Here is a 22,399-nt window from a genome sequence, read left to right on the forward strand (position 1 = left end):
TGTCCTGCTGCAGAACCCAAGTTCGTTTCAGCTTGAGTACACGAACAGATGGTCGGACATTCTCCTTCAGGATCTCTTGGTAGACAGCAGAATTCATAGTTCCTTTTATCACGGCAAGTCTTCCAGGTCCTGAAGCAGCAAAACAGCCCCAGACCATCACACTACCACCACCATATTTTACTGTTGGTATAATGTTCTTTTTATGAAATGCAGTGTTCCTTCTATGCCAGATATACTTGGACACACACCTTCCAAAGAGTTCCACTTTTGTCTCATCGGTCCACAGAATGTTGTCCCAAAAGTCTTGGGGATCATCAAGATGTGTTGTGGAGAAATTGAGACGAGCTTTGATGTTCTTTTTGCTCAGCAGTGGTTTTCTCCTTGGAACTCTGCCATGCAGGCCATTTTTGCCCAGTCTTTTCCTGGTGGTGGAGGCATGAACGCTGACCTTAACTGAGGCAAGTGAGGCCTGCAGTTCCTTGGACGTTGTTGTGGGGTCTTTTGTGACCTCTTGGATGAGTCGTCGCTGCGCTCTTGGGGTAATTTTGGGCGGCCGGCCACTCCTGGGAAGGTTCACCACTGTTCCATGTCTTTGCCATTTGTGGATAATGGCTCTCACTGTGGTTCGCTGGATTCCCAAAGCTTTGGAAATGGCTTTATAACCCTTTCCAGACTGATAGATCTCAATTACTTTCTTTCTCAATTGTTCCTGAATTTCTTTGGGTCTCGGCATGATGTGTAGCTTTTAAGGATCTTCTGGTGGACCTTACTGTGTCAAGCAGCTCCTATTTAAGTGATGCCTTGATTGTGAACAGGTGTGGCAATAATCAGGCCTGGGTGTGGCTAGAGAAATTGAACTCAGGTGTGGACAACCACAGTTATAGTATGTTTTAACAAGGGGGGCAATCACTTTTTCACACAGGGCCATGATGGTTTGGATTTTTTTTCACCTTTAATAATAAACACCTTCATTTACAAATTGCATTTTGTGTTTACTTGTGTTGTCCTTGACTATTGTTTAAATTGGTTTGATGTTCCGAAACACTTAAGTGTGACAAACATGCAAAGGAACAGGAAATGAGGAAGGGGGCAAACACTTTTTCACACCACTGTATATATGGCCTCTCAGTGGGTGGGCCTTAATGTCGCGAGACTGCATATATGTGTACCAAAATCCAAAATGCAAACAATGCTGTGCCAAGAGCACAAAACCCTGCGTGCTCCCGTCACAGTTACTGGCTGGTAATGGAAAGTAGCTATGATTAAGCACCAGTGACGCTGTGAAACGGGTTAGTTACAGCTGTCCCTTATGCTAATTGTGCTGTATGGACTGTCTTTTAAACCAATAAAGGTGATTGCATTGGAGTCTGGAATTTCTTCACTACATCTGAAACCTCTTAACGGGCCGGGAGGCACTGGACCATAGGGGTTAAGGTTGTCTGTTCTAAGATCCTCCAGTCAACTGTACCGGTGAGCAAAACATTTTGTGTTATGGTATTACTCACTGTTCTATTTGTATGATGACCATCTCCAATGGCTGTACATCAAACAAAAATGTTATGTATACTGATTGTATGTTCTCTTCAACTTTCTCTTAATATAAACTAAGTGAAAGAAAAATTTGAAGCAGTTAGATATAACATCTTCCACCAAACAGCAGCTGTATCCAATTGGATGCAGCATCTGTTTGGGTACAATAGGCACAGCAGGAGATTTGCCTATTTGCCCTGTAAAAACTGGATTGAGGTAACATTATAGCGCCAGCATTAGCATTCCGGTCTCTGCAGTTATTGTCTTATACTGCAGCAGTGCACAGCACTGTACCCTACATGTATGAGTGGGCTGTGGTGCCACTTATTTTTCTTTCACCTTGTTTTTCTGAAAGAAAAATAGTAAACATCATTGATATATAACATACAGTTTGGCACAGAGCTTAAATTCCCAGTTTTTCCAGTTTTCCAAAGAACAAGAGCAATAAACAGCATTTAATTTTGTGCTCTCTCACAAAGCTAGTTACAATTGAAGTCGATTGATTCTTTCAGTAAAGATGACATACACTTGGCAAACCCCCAGACATTCAAGTCAAAGTAAATAACTAAGATAAACTTTAAAAAATATAGACAGGGAGGGGGAGGGAGAAAAAGGGGGAGGGGGAAAGGGAGGTAATGAGATAACGTCGGAGAATAACAGAAGAAGACCCTCAAAAGAATAGTGGTGATGTGGTATCATGGGGCGACCCAGGAAGAATCCCCCCTCCATGGCCTATGTGCCCTAAGAGCTCAGAACCTCTAGCACAAGAGATTCTCTCCAAAAAAAAATTATAGATATATACATTATTAATTTAAAGCAGCCGACTCAGATAGAGAGAGCTCCAAAAGAAAAAGCAAACTGAATGGAAAAACTGGAGTTAATAGGAGAAAGAGAAAAGAAGTGGAGGACAAAAGAGAGGGTGAAAGACCAAGCAGAGAGAGAAAAAGAGGGAATAAGGGAAGGGAGGCAATCAGGAGTGAAAGGAGAACAACTCCCATCTACCTCCACCCCCCTGAGGCCCATGAACTTTAGGCCTGGTGCCAGCAAGCAAATATTTAAAAAGCAGGTTGTTGTTAAAGAAGTTGCAAAGTGATCCAACCAGGGCTGCCAGGTATGTAAAAATTGGCCATGGGAATCATTAGGAATAGCAGTCAGCTTTTCATACTTTGTACCCTGATTTTGACCTCTATAAAGGTGAGCATCAGGGCTTTCCATGATCTCTCTATGTATACAAGTCTCCATGACCAGCGCTCTACCTACAGCAGCTCTCTGGATATGACAGTCTAAAGCATCCCAGCAGGCAGGATGTTTGGACTGATCTGATGATTCCCATTTCCTGGATTGTTTTATCCAACGCGCTTTTTAACCTACGAAATGTGAGTTGTTTAACTTTGTGTGATTAAAAATAGTTTTTAAATCTACACCCAGAGGCGCCTCTCCTTTTGTATTCATGATCTCGCTATGGTCTTTTTAGTGGCCCTAAAGTTATGCATAATTAGCATATGCTCCGACATGTGATGTCTGGGATTGGTTGAAGAAGCAGTGCTTCCCATGGGCTTTTCCTCAAATTTATAAAGGGGATTGTATTGACCAGTGTGTATACCTGAATCCATACACTCTTTACTACTGGACATGTCCACCAAATATGTTTCATATCGCTTTGGTTCGAGTATCCCCTGAGGCAGGTGGGTGGGTACATCGCAAATATCAAGCGATTCTAGCTGGAGTGTAATACCATCAAGTCAAAACTTTATATGAATTTTCAATTGCCAGAATGTTACGAGAAGATTTGTGAAGTGTCTCCTATATCTTGTTCCATTCTTGAGGAGATTTGGAGGTCGCAAAGTCTTAATCCCACATAGAATAATAAACTGGCGTCTGAACAGTTGTGTTACACAATATGGAGGAATATATTATTAAGGAAACCAGATGCTTAGGTCAGCAATACATGGAGCAAATCTCTCTCCTGCCGGGCCATTGTCTTCTCCCAGTGGGGGGGGGAGGGGTTGGGGACTGGTGGGGGAAGCCATCTTCACCACAGAGAAGACAGTGATTATCGCTAGTGGCATATAAGGCCAAAAAGTACCAGTTACTTACCGGTAACTGTCTTTCTGGGAAATCTTCCAGGACGGCACACCTGAGAGATGAGAGGCTCCTCCCTACAGGAAACACAATCAATCGACAGCTGTTTTAAGTCCCCACCCTTCCCCTTGATCCTCAGTTTGTAGAGAAGTAACTCCTGAACCAGGTTCACAAGGGAAATCATTCCTCATAGGTACTCACCTTCTAGTGTTCTAGAATTTTCCCTCCTCCAACGGGCGGGAAGTAGGCCTGCCGTCCTGGAAGATTTCCCAGAAAGACAGTTACCGGTAAGTAACTGGTACTTTTCTCAAGTCATCTTCCAGGACGGCACACCTGAGAGGATAAACAAGTACCTCAGGCCTACCTTAGGGTGGGGCCACTGCAAAACCCTCTTGGCGAACCTTGGCTCTGCAGTGAGCTTTACCTCCACTCCATACGCTCATATGCTTGATGAAGGCATGTTAGCTGGATCATGCGGCTGATCTGCAGGTCTGCTCCACAGATGTTCCTGCCTTTTCCGCTTCAGATGCAGTATCTAGGTGAAATGGGCTCTTAAAAATGGAATCAGAAAACATGTTAAACTTGTAGGTTAGCAATGTTGCCTATCTCACACATCTAACAACCATGGCCTATTATGCCTGTAGGTGCTACTTAGAACCACTAAAAAGATAAATAAGAGACCTGTGTAAGACAAGGACACTACATTAATCAATAAGAGGGCCTGTCTTAACACTATCCTGTTGAGGGAAATAAAACTGCTTCCCTTTTATCTTTATGTCAGCAAAAGACTAAAGGGAAGCCTACTTAAGGGAAATAGATTAACAGAAGCTTGAACCCTGGGTTTAAGGCACGCCCAATCTATGTCCTTACTTACGCCTAAGAGCCTTCTTCAGGAGATTAAAGTCCCTAGCAGGAGTAGACTACCCATATTGCTATGTCTAGTTTTGCTAAAAGGGCAAAATGAAGGCCATGCACCGAGCCGAAACCTCTTCGATCGGGTATACATCTTTATACTTCATCCTCAGGCCCTAATACTCCTCTGAACAGAACTCTCCAAGTTCTTACTAAACAGGGCGATTCATTATCCCCTTCCTCCAGTGTCCCATAACCCTACAGGGCTTCAACCCTAGGAAATGGTTCTGGCATCCCTGAATGCAAGTGGTCAAGGTTTTCTGAGATGTGGCAGCTGCAGCCCGAACTCCTGGCCCCTCCATGGAAAAGAAGGCTGAAATACAAAAAGGTGATACATGCATTATTAATATCACAAATAAAATGATCATAGATTGTGGGCACGGCACAATAGATTTAGACAGAAAGGACACAAGCATAGACAACAATGTTGTGTGCCTGAGTGTGACTAGCTAAACCAATATATCAAATATGGGAAGAGACCCAAATCTGAACCTCAATGTAGACAAACAGTCCTCACAGTCTGGTTTTCTGATGTGCTGCCAAGACGTAAAAACATTAAGACTCAAGCAAACCCTAAATGCTGCGTATTTCTTTAGTGCAGCTAGCTAGGTCATAACTGATATATAAATACGGAAAGGACAGGAACCCCCTTTACTGTTGTGCTTTACCTATGTACAGCAAAACAAGGCTATAAAGACAGAAAGACCCAAACTTCTATGTTGTGTATTTCTGACAAACCACCACAGTTATAAGATTAATATGAACACCAACTCCCGTGTTGTGCATTTCTGCTATGCCACAGGGAAAAATATGGAACACAAGACAATCCTTTCTGTCATGCACTTCTGTAGTGTAGTTCAGATAGAACCAACACTGAGAAAGGACACAAGCAACCTGCAGCATTGTGTTTTTCTGAAACAGAAAGCACCAACAAGCTTCAATCTTGAGTATTTCTGCTGTGCAACAACATAAAAGCAGACACTGAGGAAAAAGACAGACAGCCTTTACAGCTGCAATCTTTCTGGTCTGCTGCAAAATAAAACAATAACGCCATGATGAGTATTCCTGCTGTGTAGCAAAACCTCAATCAGAAGGGACAGATAAGTTTAGGGTTCCCACACCCGTGCGACCCAACCTGCGACTTGGGACTGCAAGACGCATGAGAAGTCATATACTATGGCTTCCAATGGGTACCATTTGTGTCTGTGTGACACCAGCAGTCCCTGATTCCTGGATCCACAGACCTCAAGATTACACAGGTCGCAGGGAAAAAAACAAATAGCAATTTTCAGGTCGAACAAGTAAGGGGTCCCCAATGCTGTGACTCCCTGGAGGATTGCAGCCAACAAACCCCTGCTGTGTATCCCTAAGATGCAGAAAGGTAGATCCATGAGAAACACTGCTTAACCTGATATACAAACGATAAGGCAGTAAATATAGGACATACAGGACACAAACATTCAATCTTTGTGTATGTCTGATGTGTAGTAATATACCAATACTGAGCAGAGAGGCCACCATCCTCAATGTGTCTCTCAGCTGAGCAGCAAAAACAAAATCAGAAAAAAAAACAAGCAATCTTCACTGCTGTGTCCTTTCTGATATGCAGCCAATAAGGCAGTATATGCAAGACATAAACGGACAGACAACCTTCAATCTTGTATATGTCTGATGTGCAACAATATAACAATTCTGAATAGAGATAGCACATCCATATTGAAGCGATTTGGCCTTGCGACTCAACATGTCAAATCGCATGGCTAAAATCAGCACAACACCACTTTGTGGTGCTACACGGATTACCAAAGGCAGTATATGTACTACACCTGGCAGGGGTTCAATTTGTATTTCTACTATGTAGCCCAACAAATTCGAACCATCAATTTTCACTGCTGCCTTTCTGATAAGGCAGTAATACAGGACACAAAACCTCACAGACCTTAATGCTGTACAAATCTGATGTGCAACAATAAAACACTATGAATAGAGATAGCACATCCATATTGAAATGATTTGTCATGCGACTCAACATGTCAAATCGCATGTTTAAACTCGGCAGCCATTGCTGTTAATAGCACTGTCTGAATCAGCACAGCGCCACGCAAATCAGGACCATCAGACTTCACTGCTGCCTTTCTGATAAGTAACCAACAAGGCAGTAAAACAGGACACAAAGCCCCACAGACAGACCTCAATCTTGTGTATGTCTGATGTGCAGCAATATAACCATTATGAGCAGAGATGTCACCAGACTCAATGATGTGCATTTCTGCTGTGCAACACAAAACCAGAAAGTACAGACCACCTTCACTGTTGTATTTTTCTGATCTGTAGCCAAACAAAGCAGTACCTTTAGTATATAAAGGACAGAAAACAAGCTTCAGTGCAGTGCATTTCTGATGTACAGCAATATAGCCCTTATAAGCAGAGATGTCACAAATCTCAATGTGTATTTCTGCTGTGCCACAAAAACATCCCAGCAAGCACAAACCTTCACTACTGAGGTCTACTGGTGTGCAGCCAATGAGGAGTCATGGTCTATCCCTTTATGAAATAACCAACAGGCAATTTATTTCATAGGCATAGCCTGGGCTGTAGATACTAAACCTTCACCACCAGAGAAGGAACAGATCCTAAAATGGTTGGAAACCCTACTATTAGTAGTAGTTGTTGTCATACCTTACCTCCATAGACTGAGCAAACGCTAGCCAGCACATATCCAGGTGGTGCTGATTAGCAACTAAAGTCTCAATGAGCCCAGCCCTAGAGACCAATTTAAGACAGCCTCTAGAAGAGGTGGTTACCAGTTTAGCCTGGGAGGTAAATAGCTATTTGCAGGCTTCAAACAATCAATTATGTAGCTCTTGCATAGGTTTGCACAGAAAATCCTCAATTAAAAGGATGTAGGGAGCGATCTATGGTGAATCGCCTTTAGATCTGCCACTGAGTGGATTGTAGCCCAAACCAATAAAAAAAAAAAGTTTCTTCTTACCTCCTACACTATAATATAAACACAGTGTAAAGGTGGAGTGGGAGGTTGGAGCTTATGAAAGTTAACTATAGCAGGCAACCCCCAAAAGGAGGATCTGTGACAAGGGAACCCCTACTGTGCCACACAGTAGCTTGGTCTCTGCCCATCCTTGAATGTTAGGTCAGCTTTCAAACATTGTGAAGCAACTTCAGATTCCTAGCAGCTGGGCTAATAGGGCCGGTAACCTAGTGCACCTGCTGACCAGGGGAGCTTCTGAATCCACCAACCACTGCCCAATTAATAACCTGTTCAGTGGTATACCTGGCCTGTAAGTAACTTTGTATCTACCAGGTCCCCTCTGTACGCTATATTCATCCCTACTAAATGTACCACAACTGGGCATGTAGGGAGAGGCTTGCAACCTACTGCTGCGATAACCAGTGTCTCTGCTGTAAGAGGGAGCTGTGGCTGGTGGTTTTAGCAGTGGCGTCTGCGCTATTTGTATCCCGACCCCAAGTTCTGCACTGCACCAGTCAGTATATACACGGGGAAGGGGGAGCAATGGCCTACCTACCTCTTTCTCATCTGAGGTGGTTTAGGCACACTCGTTCCTCTGCACCACCTGTCCACCATACAGCTTCTCTGATGTAAGAGGGGCTGCAGCTGGTGTTTTTAGCAGAAGCTTAAGGGCTATTTGAATCCAGACCCCAGGTGAGATCTCAAATGCCCAGGAACCCTCTGGCTGGAATTGGGGATTTTGCAGCTAAATTCCCACGGCAAAAGGAAAGTAAAGTACTCACCGTTGTCGTCTTCCTCTTTTTGCCACAGCCAGCGGGCTTGCTTTTCCATCCTTATGGTCCACACGCAAGGAGGATAGCTGCCAAAGTGCTCCCCCCCCACCAACTGCTGTCCCCATAGGGAGGTGCCAGGTTAGGCTGTGTCCTGCACTGTACCAGTCAGTCTATATACATGGGGGGGGGGGGGGGGGCAATGCCTTCCATTCCTCATTCCCATCTTCATATCTGAGGTGGTTAAGGCAGACATCCACCGTAGTAAACTGGTGCCTCCTCGCTCTAGAGAAAGGAGGATGTGGGCGCCTGCTCCTACTGACTCTCAGCCTTCCCTCCTGGGTAAGAACGCCGTTGCCATTTTCCCGAAGTTTGAAAATGACGCGGGTGCTTGTTGCCACGCCCTCTCCGGCAGCCCACGCGAGCTACCGGGGACCCAGGAGTCGGGGACAAGATCCCCCTGGAAAGAACCGAGGGCCAGCACCCCCGTCTGAACAGCCACCTGTACAGGTAAGGAGGGGGAGACAGGATAATGGCCCCTGAAGTTCTGGGTACACCCCTGTACCCAGGGTCCTTCAGCTCTCAGGGGGGCTCTTCCAATTTCTGCTGCCCGCCCTGAGGAAAAGATAGGGGAACCCCCCAGGAAGGACAAGAATATCCTACCAGACCCAGAGGCTTCCCAGGCTTGTGGTCCGGCTCCCAGGGGGAGACCACCAGCCCCAGGCTTCGGGTCATTTGGAAAAAAAAACAAACAGTTTCGCTGTGTAGGGAGAAACACAATCAAAAACTGAGGATCAAGGGGAAGGGTGGGGACTTAAAACAGCTGTCGATTGATTGTGTTTCCTGTAGGGAGGAGCCTCTCATCTCTCAGGTGTGCCGTCCTGGAAGATGACTTGAGAAAAATTGTCACGCTAAACCACCATTTGTAAAAACAGAACAATGTACCAGATGTTACAAAAGCGAATCAGCCAACAGTAGACACACACTAGAGGTCAGGGGGCATATAGGCATCCAGTGGGTCAGGCTCCAAGGAGGGCCAAAGAGAAGATGGAATTATAGTCACTCCAACCAATGCAGTGACACCAATGGGGAGATGATATGTATGCTGCAAGAGCATCCAGTCAGTGCGGAAAAATGTCCTGTCCGTTATGTTTTTTAACTTTTTTTGAATACTTTTTTGATACTTGTATGTTATTGTATTAACTATTACATTTTGTGTATAATAAATATTTACATTTCTACTTCAGATTTGGCCTGTCATTCAAAATCCTGAGGGGTTACACCGTGCCTTGTGCACTGGTCTTTTTTCTCTGTTTATTTAATGGAATGGACCGACCAAATGTCTTTGTATTGATTGCCAATCCTTATTATATAACTATGCACAACAATGTACTAAATGATGTTTGTCTGCTTTTTGGTTCCTTTTGGTATGTTGGCAAACCTTTCAAATGAAAGAGTTTCCTTCATGCCATGCACATTAATGTGCAACATAACACAACACAAAACACGTTAGCATGCATACAAACACACTGCAGTGGTCTGCCTAGGTGTGCATAGGCCCTTATGCTTTTACTTTCCGGCAGACTAGGTCCAACGGACTTTTCAGCGGAGTTCCAAAAGACTTATGAACGAACGGACTTGGCCACACACGAACGGACTAAGTCTGTTTCGAAAGTCCGTTCATTTTGAACGTGATGGCGTAAGACTCGGACTAAAAAGGAAGTTCAATAGCCAGTAGCCAATAGCTTCCCTTACGTCGTATTTGATCCGTCGGACCAGCATACCGACGAACGGTTTTCCCGATAGGAATTGAGTCCATCGGACAGATATGAAACATGTTCTATTTCTAGGTCCGTCTGATTTTTAGGACGAAAAACGATCGGACCTAGCCTGCTGGAAAGTCGTGTGTACACGGCATTAAAATTGCAACAGATATTGTAAGAATTATAACTCTACAGTACTTTGCAATGCTGTATTTGTTTACATGCTTTATATAATGACAATCTCAGCTTATTATGACTTTTTTAGTGAGAGCCTTATTACTTTTACCTAAAGTGAAATTCCAACCATGCCTGTTATGTTTTAAATAGAATGAGGAGAGGTTGGAACCTTTGCATCATGTTTAGTTACCAGAAAATGGAAGTGAGGGTAAATTTATTCATTTTGAAAACTGATAGGATTATTTTTTTTTTTTTTTTAATAGAGCAGGCTAGGGTTAGAACCTTTGCCAAGTTTTTATTATTTTCTGTGTCCTCACCTATGAGATCTAAGCTCTCTTTCTACCCTGGTGACAGGTGAACAAGTGGTCAACCTGATATTGATATTTCACTTCTTGTCATTTAGAAAGTTCCTCATCTTCTCCCTTTCATGATTACCTGTCTGCCAGCGACTCTTTTTAGCTGCAAGTATACCATCTTAAGAACAATCCATCTTCCTTTCTATGAGTGTACTTTTTTGTATCTACGCCTACTCACTGGACTGAACATGATCGTGAAATTGACATGCCAAGCACTAATCCTACAGCTCAGGTTCTGTAACTGACCTCTGGCACTTATGCTCTGGCTGATCCCACTATAAGATAGACCGAAAATAGAGTTTATCCTTCACAAATTATTTCCTAAACATGATCCATCATTCAATTCCACAGACAAAGATGATTGAACTTATGTATTTTTATTTGAATCTGTTAAACTACACATACATTTTCTTGGATTCCTGGTTTGTGTGTGTTTTTGAAACATATTAGAGTCATGATTCAAGTTTTAGAAACGGGTTGAGGCACTCAGGACTTTCATGGTACAACATGAACTCATAACTCTATAGTCTTATTAAAATTGTAATATTTATTACAACAGTCGAATGTTAAAAGAGCATTTCACATACTGTATATTATTGTCAAATGGTAGACAACAAAGCACAGAATATTAAAATATATATTCCCCTTAGTGGATTGGATATTTAAGATATAGTATTCTACCAATCATAGGAGATCTATATTAGCAATAATCCAGTCTTTCACTCAACATGTTTCGCGTGTACCCTCTTCTTCAGGAGTTTTGGTAGGAAGAATATTGATCTGTAGAAAAATAGACACACTGATAATATGTATAAGATATAGACAATCATAGATGTATAAACATGCATGTGCGTCTGTAGAAAGAAAAATGCAGTGAAGGATGCCATCAAACAATAACACAGACTTAAAACATCATGCCCATTGCACGAGTTGGTGAGTATGGCCCCCCCTCTTTATCAGCCTTGTTTGATCCACACAACTTGGGGCATGCTACAATCCAACTATGTTTTGTCTTATGCAATGGGCACAATGTTTTATGTCTTTGCTATTGCTTAATGGCATCCTGCACTGCATTTTTTTTCTGCAGATTCACACGCATGTTTATACTATCTGTTTATCTATGATTGTCTTTATCTCATATATATATATATATATATATATATATATATATATATATATTATCACTGTGTCTATTTTTGCAGATTCCTCTTACCAAAACTCTTGAAGAAGCGAGTTACCCACAAAACATGTTGCGTGAAATACTGGATTATTGCTGATACAGATCTCCTATGATTGGTAGAATACTACGGTATATCTTAAATATCAAATCCTCTAAGGGGAATATATAGTTTAATATTCTGTATTTTGTTGTCTATTATTTGACAATAATATACCGTATGTGAAATGATCTTTGAATATTTAATTGTTGTAATAAATATTACAATTTTAATAAGAATTTAGAGTTGTGAGTTCATGCTGTACCATGAAAGTCCTGAGTGCCTCAACCCGTTTCTAAATCTTGAATCTTGATCTATAGGATGTATGTACAGTTATTAATTCCTATCTGCGTAGAACACATTACTATATTAGTCATGGTTTGAATCTGTTTGAAACTGTCAACAGTTTGAAACTGCATTAGAGTCATCGTGGAATAATGCTGATTAATTGTACCAGCAATCAAATACCCATGTACTCCAAGCTAGGCCAGAGATAAAATGTGTCACTAAAAATAAAGAGTACTTCCTTGCTACCAAAACAAAAATAACATAAAATTGCAGATACCAGTAGACTTCATACTATTAAAGATTCTATGTTATCATTAATACAATCCTAAAAATATTACTACCGTATTTAAAATTGGCAATGGTACACTCCAACTAATAATGAAAATTAAAGGTGAACTCTGGGGAGAATTAAGACTTATTAAAGCAGATAGACATTAAAAAAAACACACAAATTAATTAGTTGTGTGCTAATTAAAAAAAAAATGCATTTATTTTTAAATTAAAATGTGTACCTAAATGGGAGTTGATTGCAGCCTCTCTGAACACTCTTGTGACCAGGGGTCATTGATGCTATGTGTCGGTTCACACTACAGCGACTTTGGATCTGACTTATCAGACCTCAAGTTGTCCCCAAGTCGCTGGACATAAGAAATTCCATTGAAGTGAATGAGAGCAGTCTTAATGTACACTACTGAAGTTGCTCCGACTTCAGAAAAGGTTCCTGTACTTATTGAAGGTGACTTCTAGGTAACTTGTACCCATAGATTTCAATGGAAGTTGCCTCCAAGTCGGATCTCCATCTATATTGAAGCGACTTTACAGGAAAAAGAAAATCATTTACCCAGGTAATTCCCACGTTTACCCAGGCAACCCCCTCCCTCCCACAGAGCTGATTATTCTGTGATTGGCTGCAGCCAAAGTCGCCTGTCCTGGAAGCAACTTTAAGTCGCGTTGTAAGTTGCGCAAAGTCGCGCTGAAGTCGCCTTGCAAAGTCGCGCTGTAAGTTGGGTTGTCCCTGTGTGAATCGGCACTTAGATGTCCAGGCCAATTTTAGCCAAATATAGCAGCATTAACATGTGTTGACAAATACTCTATGACTAATTTAAATACCTAAATACAGTACTTTTCATACACTTTTTGGACTATATAAGGCTTTTAAAATCATATACTGTTTTAATAAAAACCCTGCTCTGCTTTTTTATTGGACAGCCAATGTGCAAAAATGTCAAAAATATATATTTCACAAACTGTAATATGTGGCATTTACACTATTAAACTGTACCCTAAATGTTTATCTGCAGGCTTAAATGATATTAAAGGCTTGTTTTGAAAAAAAAATGAATAACAACAACGTGTCATACTTACCTGCTCTATGCAGTGGTTTTGCACAGAGTAACCCCGATTGTTCTTTCCTTGGATCCTCCGCTGGGGCTCCAGGCCCCTCCCCCCTGCTGAGTGCCCACACAGCAAGCAGCTTGTTCACTTCTAAGCCCATGCTCTGTGGGTCCATTCACATACACAGAGGTGCGGCTCTCTCCTCATTGGCTCACTTTGCTGTGATTGACAGCAGTGGGAGCCAATGGCGCCCGCTGCTGTCTCAGCTAATGAGCAGGGAGGGTCCCCCAAGAGCCAGGGCTCTCATGCACGTCGCTGGATCGAGATGGGGCTTGGTTAAATATAAGAGGGGCAGCAGCTGGGGTGGGGGGGTGGAGCTGCACCCAGAAGGTTTTTTACCTTAATGCATAGAATGCAAAAAATCTTCTGCCTTTATAACCACTTTATTTTGTCAATGCACACTCTAGCCTGTAGGTTTTACTATGTTTTAGCTGACATATTGATCACATGAAGAAAGTATGCACCTATACAAGGAGCGCCAGACCAAAATCTCATGCAGCTCTGCATAGAAAAGAATAAGTTTTTTCAGGTTTTTTTTTTTTTTTTTTGTCCAACCTTAATTGAACAAGCTGCAGTTAGAAGCTGATTGGCTGCCATGCACAGCTGCACCAGATTTTGCACTCAATTTTAGTAAATCAAACCCATGGTCTCTTGGCCCTACCTGCCTGTTTTCTGTCTTTTCTGGTGATTTAAACACCACACGCAGGAAGGAAAGAGAAGGTGATGACATCAATTCTGCCTCTTTCTCACTGTTCAGTCAAAGACCAAGGGAAGCTTTGGGGATTAATCACATGAACCTTCTGATTTTAGCACATGTGCAGTGTTTACTGACTGCATCAGAAGTTTACTGACTGATTTCACTTGTTACCTAGTATTGCTCTTGCTACGTCATTAGTAGAGATGTCTTTGATAGCTTGGTCGCTATGGTGGGAGTGGGCAGTGAAGGTATTCTCAGCAAAGAAAGCTCTGCTGCTCATTTATATGTAGCACCTTCTACCTATTGTAGGTACTAGAGTGAGAATTTTTGAGAGAGCAGGTCATTTTAAGCAGGCCTAGCAAAAAGCTAGGCCTGTTTGTTTTGATTTGTTGGGCTGGGATTGGCTCAGAGTAAGCTGGTGACCCACAGATAGCATTATCTTTCGGTTAACTCCCTTCTGTTTTTAGCGGCTTCTTGAAAGAAGACGCGAGGAAGAGGGGGAGGAACTGTCTGGGGTGTTCTAAGGAGCCCAGATCAATCCCCAACCTGGATTGGCAGGGGGCAGGCCTCTTTATATACCCAGGGTCAGCCCAGCTAGAGGAGGAGTTGTCGAGTGGAAGAACTGGAGCTGGATTGTTAGGCTGTTGGGGCCTTTAAGGAAGCTCCCCAGTCTAGGGGGGATGACATTGGGTGAAGGGCTCGGACCTAAACTAGAACCCCATACAACCCAAGGGGTGTCCTGAACAGGAGCAGGAGAGGACAGCAGGGAATACTGCCGGGCAAGTCTCCAGGTGGGATCCACCAGGTGTTGGTGAGTGACACACAGCCAGGAATGCTGGGGAGGCATGCCGGAACGGATTGGGAGGAAGCAATCTGAGATGGGTGTAGAGCCAGTAAGGACTGTGGTGTCATGGGCAGTGAATTCCTGGCAGCTGCAACCAGGAGGGCTGTCAGGGTCTGAAGAGGACTGACTGGGAGCAGTAGTCCACCAAAGAGGGCAGCTAGCATCAGAACTTTCAATTGCTACACCATAGGGGCCTGTGGTCCCTGCCTGTAATAGGGAATTTTTCTAAGGCCTGGCTGAAACCAGTGTTAGGACTAACCATGTGGTAGCTGTATCTGAAGAGCTGTGCTGGAGGGAGAAGGAGAGATAGTCTGCAGCATGAGTTGTGCAGGAGGAGAGTATCTAAATTGTGAGGTCAGGTGATCTTGGATCTATCGGATGAGGTCAGGACTCGGTGCAGGCCAGTCAAGTTCCACACCCCAAACTTGCTCATCCATGTCTTTATGGACCTTGCTTTGTGCACTGGTCTAAATCATTTGGTGAAGGGGGGAATTATGGTGTGGGGTTGTTTATAAGGGGTTGGGCTTGGCCCCTTAATTCCAGTGAAGGGAACTCTTAAGGCTGCAGCTTGCAAAGACATTTTGGACAATTTCATGCTCCCAACTTTGTGGGAACAGTTTGGGGATGGCCCTTTCCTGTTCCAACATGACTGCATAACAGTGCACAAAGCAAGGTCCATAGACATGGATGAGCGAGTTTGGGGTACAGGAACTTGACTGGCCTGCACAGAGTCCTGACTTCAAACTGACAGAACACCTTTGGGGTGAATTAGAGTGGAGACTCCGAGCCTGGCCTTCTCATCCAACATCAGCTCCTGATCTCACAAATGCGCTTCTGGAAGAATGGTCAAACATTCCCAAAGACCAGTGGTTCTCAACTTCTGTCCGTAGAACCCACTAACAGTCCAGATTTTAGGTATTAACTGTGGGGAGATGCAGACTAGAATACTGCAATCACTGAGCAGAAAATGATATCACCTGTGATGTATTTCAGTTATCTTGCAAACCTGGTCTGTTAGCCCTTGTACACGCGGTCGGAGATTCCGACGGAATGTGTCCGATCGGACCATTTTGTCAGATATTCTGACTATGTGTGGTCTCCATACTCCGACGGACCAAGTTTTCCAACTTGTTGGTATAATTTTCCGACAAAATGCTCCGATCGGACATACTCCGATCATGTGTAGAGAATTCCGATCGGACAAAGTGCCATGCATCCTCAGATCAAATTCCTACATCAAAGCTATTGGCTACTAGCCTGATGGTAGTCCCGTTGTAACGAAATAACGTCATCACCTTCTGAACGATCGGATTTTCCAACAACTTTGTTCCGACAGTGTGTATGCAACAGTTTCGGACAAAATCCAACGGATTTGGTTGTCGAAATCTCCGACCGTGTGTACAAGGGCTTAGTGGGTCCTGAGGACAGGAGCTGAGAACCATTGCCATAGACACACTGCTAAACCTTGTGGACAGCCTTCTCAGAAGAGTTGAAGCTGTTATAGCTACTAAGGGTGTGCCAACTCAATATTGAACCCTACAGACTAAGACTGGGGTGCCATTAAAGTTCATGTACGTGTAAAGGCAGGCGTTCCAGTTTCAGTGTATGTGCAGCGTATGGGTGTTAAAGCCCACCCTCTTTTCTGCTGCATGCATGGGTTGCGTGGGTGGCAAGAAGTTAAATTCATGTGTTACTGTAACAGGACACAGCAAATTACTGGCAGTCATATTTCTAAATTACAATAAGATGGCTGATTTTATGACCAAAAAAACCTAATTGATAAATCAACCTTTCTTGGCATTTTACCCAACAGGCTCTAAGCCCTTAAGCAAATTGTGTACAAATTGTTTAGAAGGTACATTCAGTTCTGCAGTGGTGTTGTGAGAGTGGTGTTTACAAGATATCAGTTGTTTCCAAACCAGCCTTGTTAGGGACTCCTTAGTTGAAAGGAACAACAAATTCTAGTGATATGGTCAAGCCAAATCATTCCTGGACATTACTTTGATCAAATAATACAGTCAACGTGCTTTCTTACCTAGTTCGATGAGCAGGAGATGTGACCGTTTGTAAGGATTCCTGAATGCCAAGCTGAACTTCATAAGTAGCCAACTGTTCTTCCTCAGTTTCATCCATTCTTATTTAAAAAAAAAAAAAAAACTAAAAAAAAAAGATAAAATATTATGTTGAAAAGAAAATTTAAAGTAAAACAAATACATATTAATATGTACTGCATATGCGATGATCACTGTTATTCTAAGTTTTGTAGTAAAAAATCCCAAATGCAGTAATGTCTGCTTCGCATTCAAAACCTTTGTAGTCACACATTGATAAAATAACTTTGAAATAACTTTTATAAAGCTGATTCATGCCGTGTGGTGAAGACCCAAAAGTATTTATAACCAAGTAATGGGAAACCCTAAACTGTACAGTTGTCAACAGAAGGGAGGAGAAATATTCCAGTGGGGACGCCTGTTCAAGTGACACTGTCTAATGCCGCGTACACACGGTCGGAGAATCCGTCGGAATACGTCTTATCGGACCGTGTCGTCAGATAATCCGACTGTGTGTGGTATGCATCGGACTGATTCTGTCCGAATCTCCGTCGGACCCAATTTTCCAACATGTTGGAAATATTTCCCGACCAACTGGGCCGGTCGGAAGTAATCCGATCATGTGTAGAGAATTTTGATTGGACCAAGTGCCACGCATGCTCAGATCAAATTCCTACATCAAAGCTATTGGCTACTAGCCTGAATCTAGTCCCATCGTAACGAAATTACGTCATCACATTCTAAAAGATCGGATTTTTCAACAACTTAGTCTGACCGTGTGTATGCAACAGTTTCGGACACAATCCGTCAGATAGTCTGACGGACAAAATCCGACGGATTTGGTTGTGGAAATCTCCGACCGTGTGTACGTGGGCAAAGAGGAGAGTTCACTCACTGTGGGGAGATTTCCTCTCACTTCCTGTCATGTCTCCAGGAGAGGAAGTGAAGGGAAATGTTCACACAGGGACACAGAAAAGAAAGACACCCTAATGAGGCTCAGTTCACACTGGAACCGGCTGCAGATCGCACAGGAACGATGTGTGTCCCTGTTCTCCGCTTCAGGGCTGAATCTGTGCCTGAATTCAGCCCTGAAACTAAGCCAAAGACGAGCGGCGTTTCTGTGCAGTGCGCCTGAAGATATGCGAACCTGCTCCATAGTGAGCCGGTCACATTGCCCTGCTATGCGACTTTCGCATAGGTGTGAACCCAGCCTAAATAGACAAACATATTATCAAACAATTGAAAAGAATTTTATTATTCTTTTTTATATATATATTTTTTATATACCGTCCCGGATCACTGCCACACCAGTTATATGATGACACTGTATTGCATTGGTGACAGTATGTAAATTAAAAATGGTGAAAAAAAACCTATTCATTTTCCAAATAATTATGACAAAAAGTATTTTTCATTTATTTAATAAAAAATAAAAAACCCAGTGGTGATTAACCACTTCCTGACCAGCGCACACCGATATACACCGGCAGAATGGTGGCAGTGATGGGCAAAAGGGCATATAGGTACATCCTCTTTAAGAAGCGGTGATGCGTGCACCGGTCGCGTTCTCCATGACCGCGGGTCCTGCATACTCAATGCCTGCCGGGTGCCCGCGATTGTGTCACGGAGAGGTAGAATGGGGAGATGCCTTTGTAAATGGAAAGCATTTCCCTGTTCTGCTTAGTGACAGGACAGAGATCACAGCTCTCTGTCATCGAGAGCAGTGATCACTGTCATGTGTGTTGTAGCGCCCCCCCCCCCCCCACAGTTAAAATCACTCCCTAGGACACACTTAACCCCTTCATAGCCCCCTAGTGGTTAACCCCTTCACTGCCAGTGTCATTTACACGGTAATCAATGCATTTTTATAGCACTGATCGCTGTATTAATGGCAATGGTCCCAAAATAGTGTCAAAAATGTCCCATGTGTCCACCATAATGTCACAGTTCTGATAAAAATTGCAGATCTCCACCTTTACTAATAAAAAAGAAAAATTGATAATAAAATGCCATAAAACTATCCCCTATTTTGTAGACGCCATAACTTTTGCACAAACCAACCAATATATGCTTGTTGCGTTTTTTTTTTACAAAAAATATGCAGAAGAATACACATCAGCTTAACTGAAGAGAAAAATTGTTTTTTTATATATTTTTGGGGGATATTTATTATAGCAATAAGTTAAAAATACTGAATTTTTTTCAAAATTGTCGCTCTTTTTTTTTGTTTATAGCGCAAAAAATAAAAATTGCAGAGGTGATTAAATACCACCAAAAGAAATCTCTATTTGTGGGAAAAAAGGACATGAATTTTGTTAGGGTACAACATCGCACGACCACGCAATTGCCAGTTAAAGCGACGCAGTGCCGAATCGCAAAAACTGCTCTGGTAAGGAAGGGGGTAAATCCTTCCGAGGCTGAAGTATTTAAATACCACCAAAAGAAAGCTCTATTTGTGTGAAAAAAATGATAACAATTTAATTTTGGTACAGTATTGCATGACTGATTAATTGTCATTCAAAGTGCGACAGCGCTGAAAGCAGGAAATTGTCCTGGGCAGGAAGGGGGTGAAAGTGTCCAATACTGAAGTAGTTAAAGGCCTTTTTGCTATGTGGTGCCAGGCTATAATCCTGGTGCACCCGGATAGTATCTTTTGGGTCTGAGATAACACATTTTTAGTATTAAAACACTAAGGCTGGGTTCACACTGTCTTCACATGCTTTCACAGCAGAGGTCCGGTGCGTCCCCATTCACCATTTCAGGTCCGATTTCAGCCCAAATTTTTGGCTGAGTTCGGACCTGAAATGGACCACAATGCCAGTTACGCACGACCGGACTTTCCGGGAGACTAGGTCCGAAGGGATTAGTCCGTCGGACAATACGATCGTGTGTGGGCTAGTCCGATCGTTAAAAAAAAAAAAAAAAAAAAAAAAAAAAATCTGATGGACCTAGAAATAGAACATGTTTCAAATCTATCCGACAGACTCAATTCCGATGGACTAAAATCAGGAAACCGTTCGTCTGTGTGCTGGTCCGATGGACCAAATATGACGCAAGGGAAGCTATTGGATACTGGCTATTGAACTTCCTTGTTTAGTCCCGTTTACGTCATCACGTTCAAAACTAACAGACTTAGTCCGTTCGTGTGTGGCCAAGTCCGTTCGTTCGGAAAGTCCGTCAGAACTCCGCCAAAAGTCTGTCGGGAAGACCGTCGGACATAGTCTGCCTGAAAGTCCTGTTGTGTGTACGCGGCATAAGACGCACAGGGTTCCTGTGCAAATTGGCACTGGAACCGCAGCGGAGATATGTGAATCAACTCCATAGAAAGTCGGTCACAATGGCCTGCTATTGCGAATTGGATATAAAAAAGCAAAGGCATCAATGGGTGTGAACTCTGCAGAATGGTTTGCAGGACAGGAACAGGTGGGCAGCTGTCCATGCAGATTTAAATGATTTGCTCATCTCTGTAACATATAGTAACAATGGTTCTGGCAGCTGTTGCTTTACATACTGTAGCCCTACAGTATATCGGATATGCCCTCCTGCTCAGCTCCCATATCAGGTAATGTGAGAAAATACATGCAAACCGGAAACAAATACAATTTGTGTTAGCACCTTACTTAAATAAGAGCCGTCCTTTAGTGATTATAGAGATCAATTAATAACCACCTCAGGACACCCTTGTTATGTCATGTTATACCCATCTGTAATCCTATATGTTAAAGGGGAACAATGGTTATATATATAGAGAATTAATAATTTAGCACACGCTATGTAATATTCAGTACACTGTTCAGGCAACAGCTGTAGGTTAGTAAAGAGTTCCCAGCTCATGCCCTTTATGGCACATGTACATTAGTCAGGTTTTATGGAGAAATACTTCTGGATAAGATAGGGGCTAACCCCAGATAACCAACACAACTGCTTTAACTGATGCCACTGTCGTGTGGAAACCATGATTATTACATTTGATTTGCAGTGTACAAACATTGTTTTTATAGTCCACAAAGTGTTTCTCACCTTTTGCAGTCCTCATCTGCTACACAGAGGCCTTTTCTTGTCACAAGAACAGCACCCTGCAGAACACAGTGACACACTCTCTAAAATTAAACATGAAGCTCACTGGTAAATATAGATCTGACCTTGTGAAGTAGCACACCACTCTTAGCCCGTGTACACACGGTCGGATATTCCGACCACAAAATCCGTCAGATTTTTTTGGATTTTGTCCAAAACTGGTGTTGCATACACACGGTCAGACAAAGTTGTCAGAAAATCCGATCGTTCAGAACGTGATGACGTTCGTTCATTACGACGGGACTACGTTCAGGCTAGTAGCCAATAGCTTTGGTCTCGTAATTTGATCTGAGCATGCGTGGCAGTTTGTCCGATCAGATCATGTTGTCTGAAAATTTTATATCCAGCTCTCAAACTTTGTTGGTCGGACATTCCGACGAAAATAGTCAGATGGAGCCCACACACGGTTGGATTGACCGACAACACGGTCCGATTGGATATTTTCTGTCGGAATTTCTGACCGTGTGTACAAGGGCTTATAGGAAAGAACTACAGGCATACCCCACTTTTAACCTCCCTGGCGGTATGATTCAGTTTGGAATTAGGTGCTGAAAGCGGTACAATTATTTTGCATGGGAATCTGGCTTTTATTTTGTAGTCCTGTAATTCTTAGGAATAACGCTATTAAATCTCAATCTTCAAACCAGAGTCTAGCAGACATCCCGGGTATGATAAAGTTTATAATATAATAAAGAATAATAAAATGATTCAATAATGTAATCAAATCCTAAAACACTGAAAAAGGGACACTTTTTGGTTGCTATGGACAATCTCCAAATTCCAGACAGAAAAAACAGTATTTATAACATAAAAGTGCATGCAGGGCATTGCACAGACCACTAGGGACAAAGGGGGTGTGTAATTTTGTAATACAGCACTGTAATCTGTAAGATTACAGTGCTGTGTGTGTTTTGTGTACTTTTACTTTTTTGAATTTGCCGCCATTCTCCGCTCCCGTGCGCCGTAATGTCGCAGGGAACGGAGCTCGGCAGCACTCGGCACTGTGAATCGAGTGGAGGACGGCTCGATCACACAGCGCGGCGGACATCGCTGGATCCAGGGGACAAGGTAAGTAACTCTCCCCGTGTCCTCCCCTGCATCCAGCGATGCGATCCCGAGTCTGGCTTGGGGTTACCGCTCCTGTAATTGAAATCCCAACCCGAGCCAGACTCGGGATTACCGCCAGGGAGGTTAAGTACACAATGGGGTTTATTTACTAAAGTTACAAAGTGCAAAATCAGGCTCACTTCT

General features: G+C 42.8%; 1 protein-coding gene across 3 annotated transcripts in view; it reads right to left on the reverse strand.

Annotated features, from left to right (window-relative positions):
* Positions 1–21,207, reverse strand: part of ASB15 (ankyrin repeat and SOCS box containing 15) — a 55,729-nt gene extending 34,522 nt beyond the window's left edge. For 2 of the 3 annotated variants that reach the window (XM_077473312.1, XM_077473311.1), the window contains exons 1-2: positions 21,092–21,207; positions 17,056–17,154 (exon numbers count right to left, since the gene is read on the reverse strand). In XM_077473312.1, the coding sequence (XP_077329438.1) occupies positions 17,056–17,154; positions 21,092–21,107 (115 nt within the window). In that variant the 5' untranslated portion in view covers positions 21,108–21,207. Of the gene's footprint in view, positions 1–17,055; positions 17,196–21,091 lie in introns of those variants that run through there. The other variant, XM_077473310.1, reaches the window with a different exon arrangement.
* Between the last annotated feature and the right edge of the window lie 1,192 nt (positions 21,208–22,399).

The sequence above is a fragment of the Lithobates pipiens genome, unplaced genomic scaffold, assembly GCF_037356315.1.
Source record: "Lithobates pipiens isolate NorthernLeopardFrog02 unplaced genomic scaffold, aLitPip1_a1.2 Scaffold_8, whole genome shotgun sequence".
NCBI classification, from domain to species: Eukaryota; Metazoa; Chordata; class Amphibia; order Anura; family Ranidae; genus Lithobates; species Lithobates pipiens.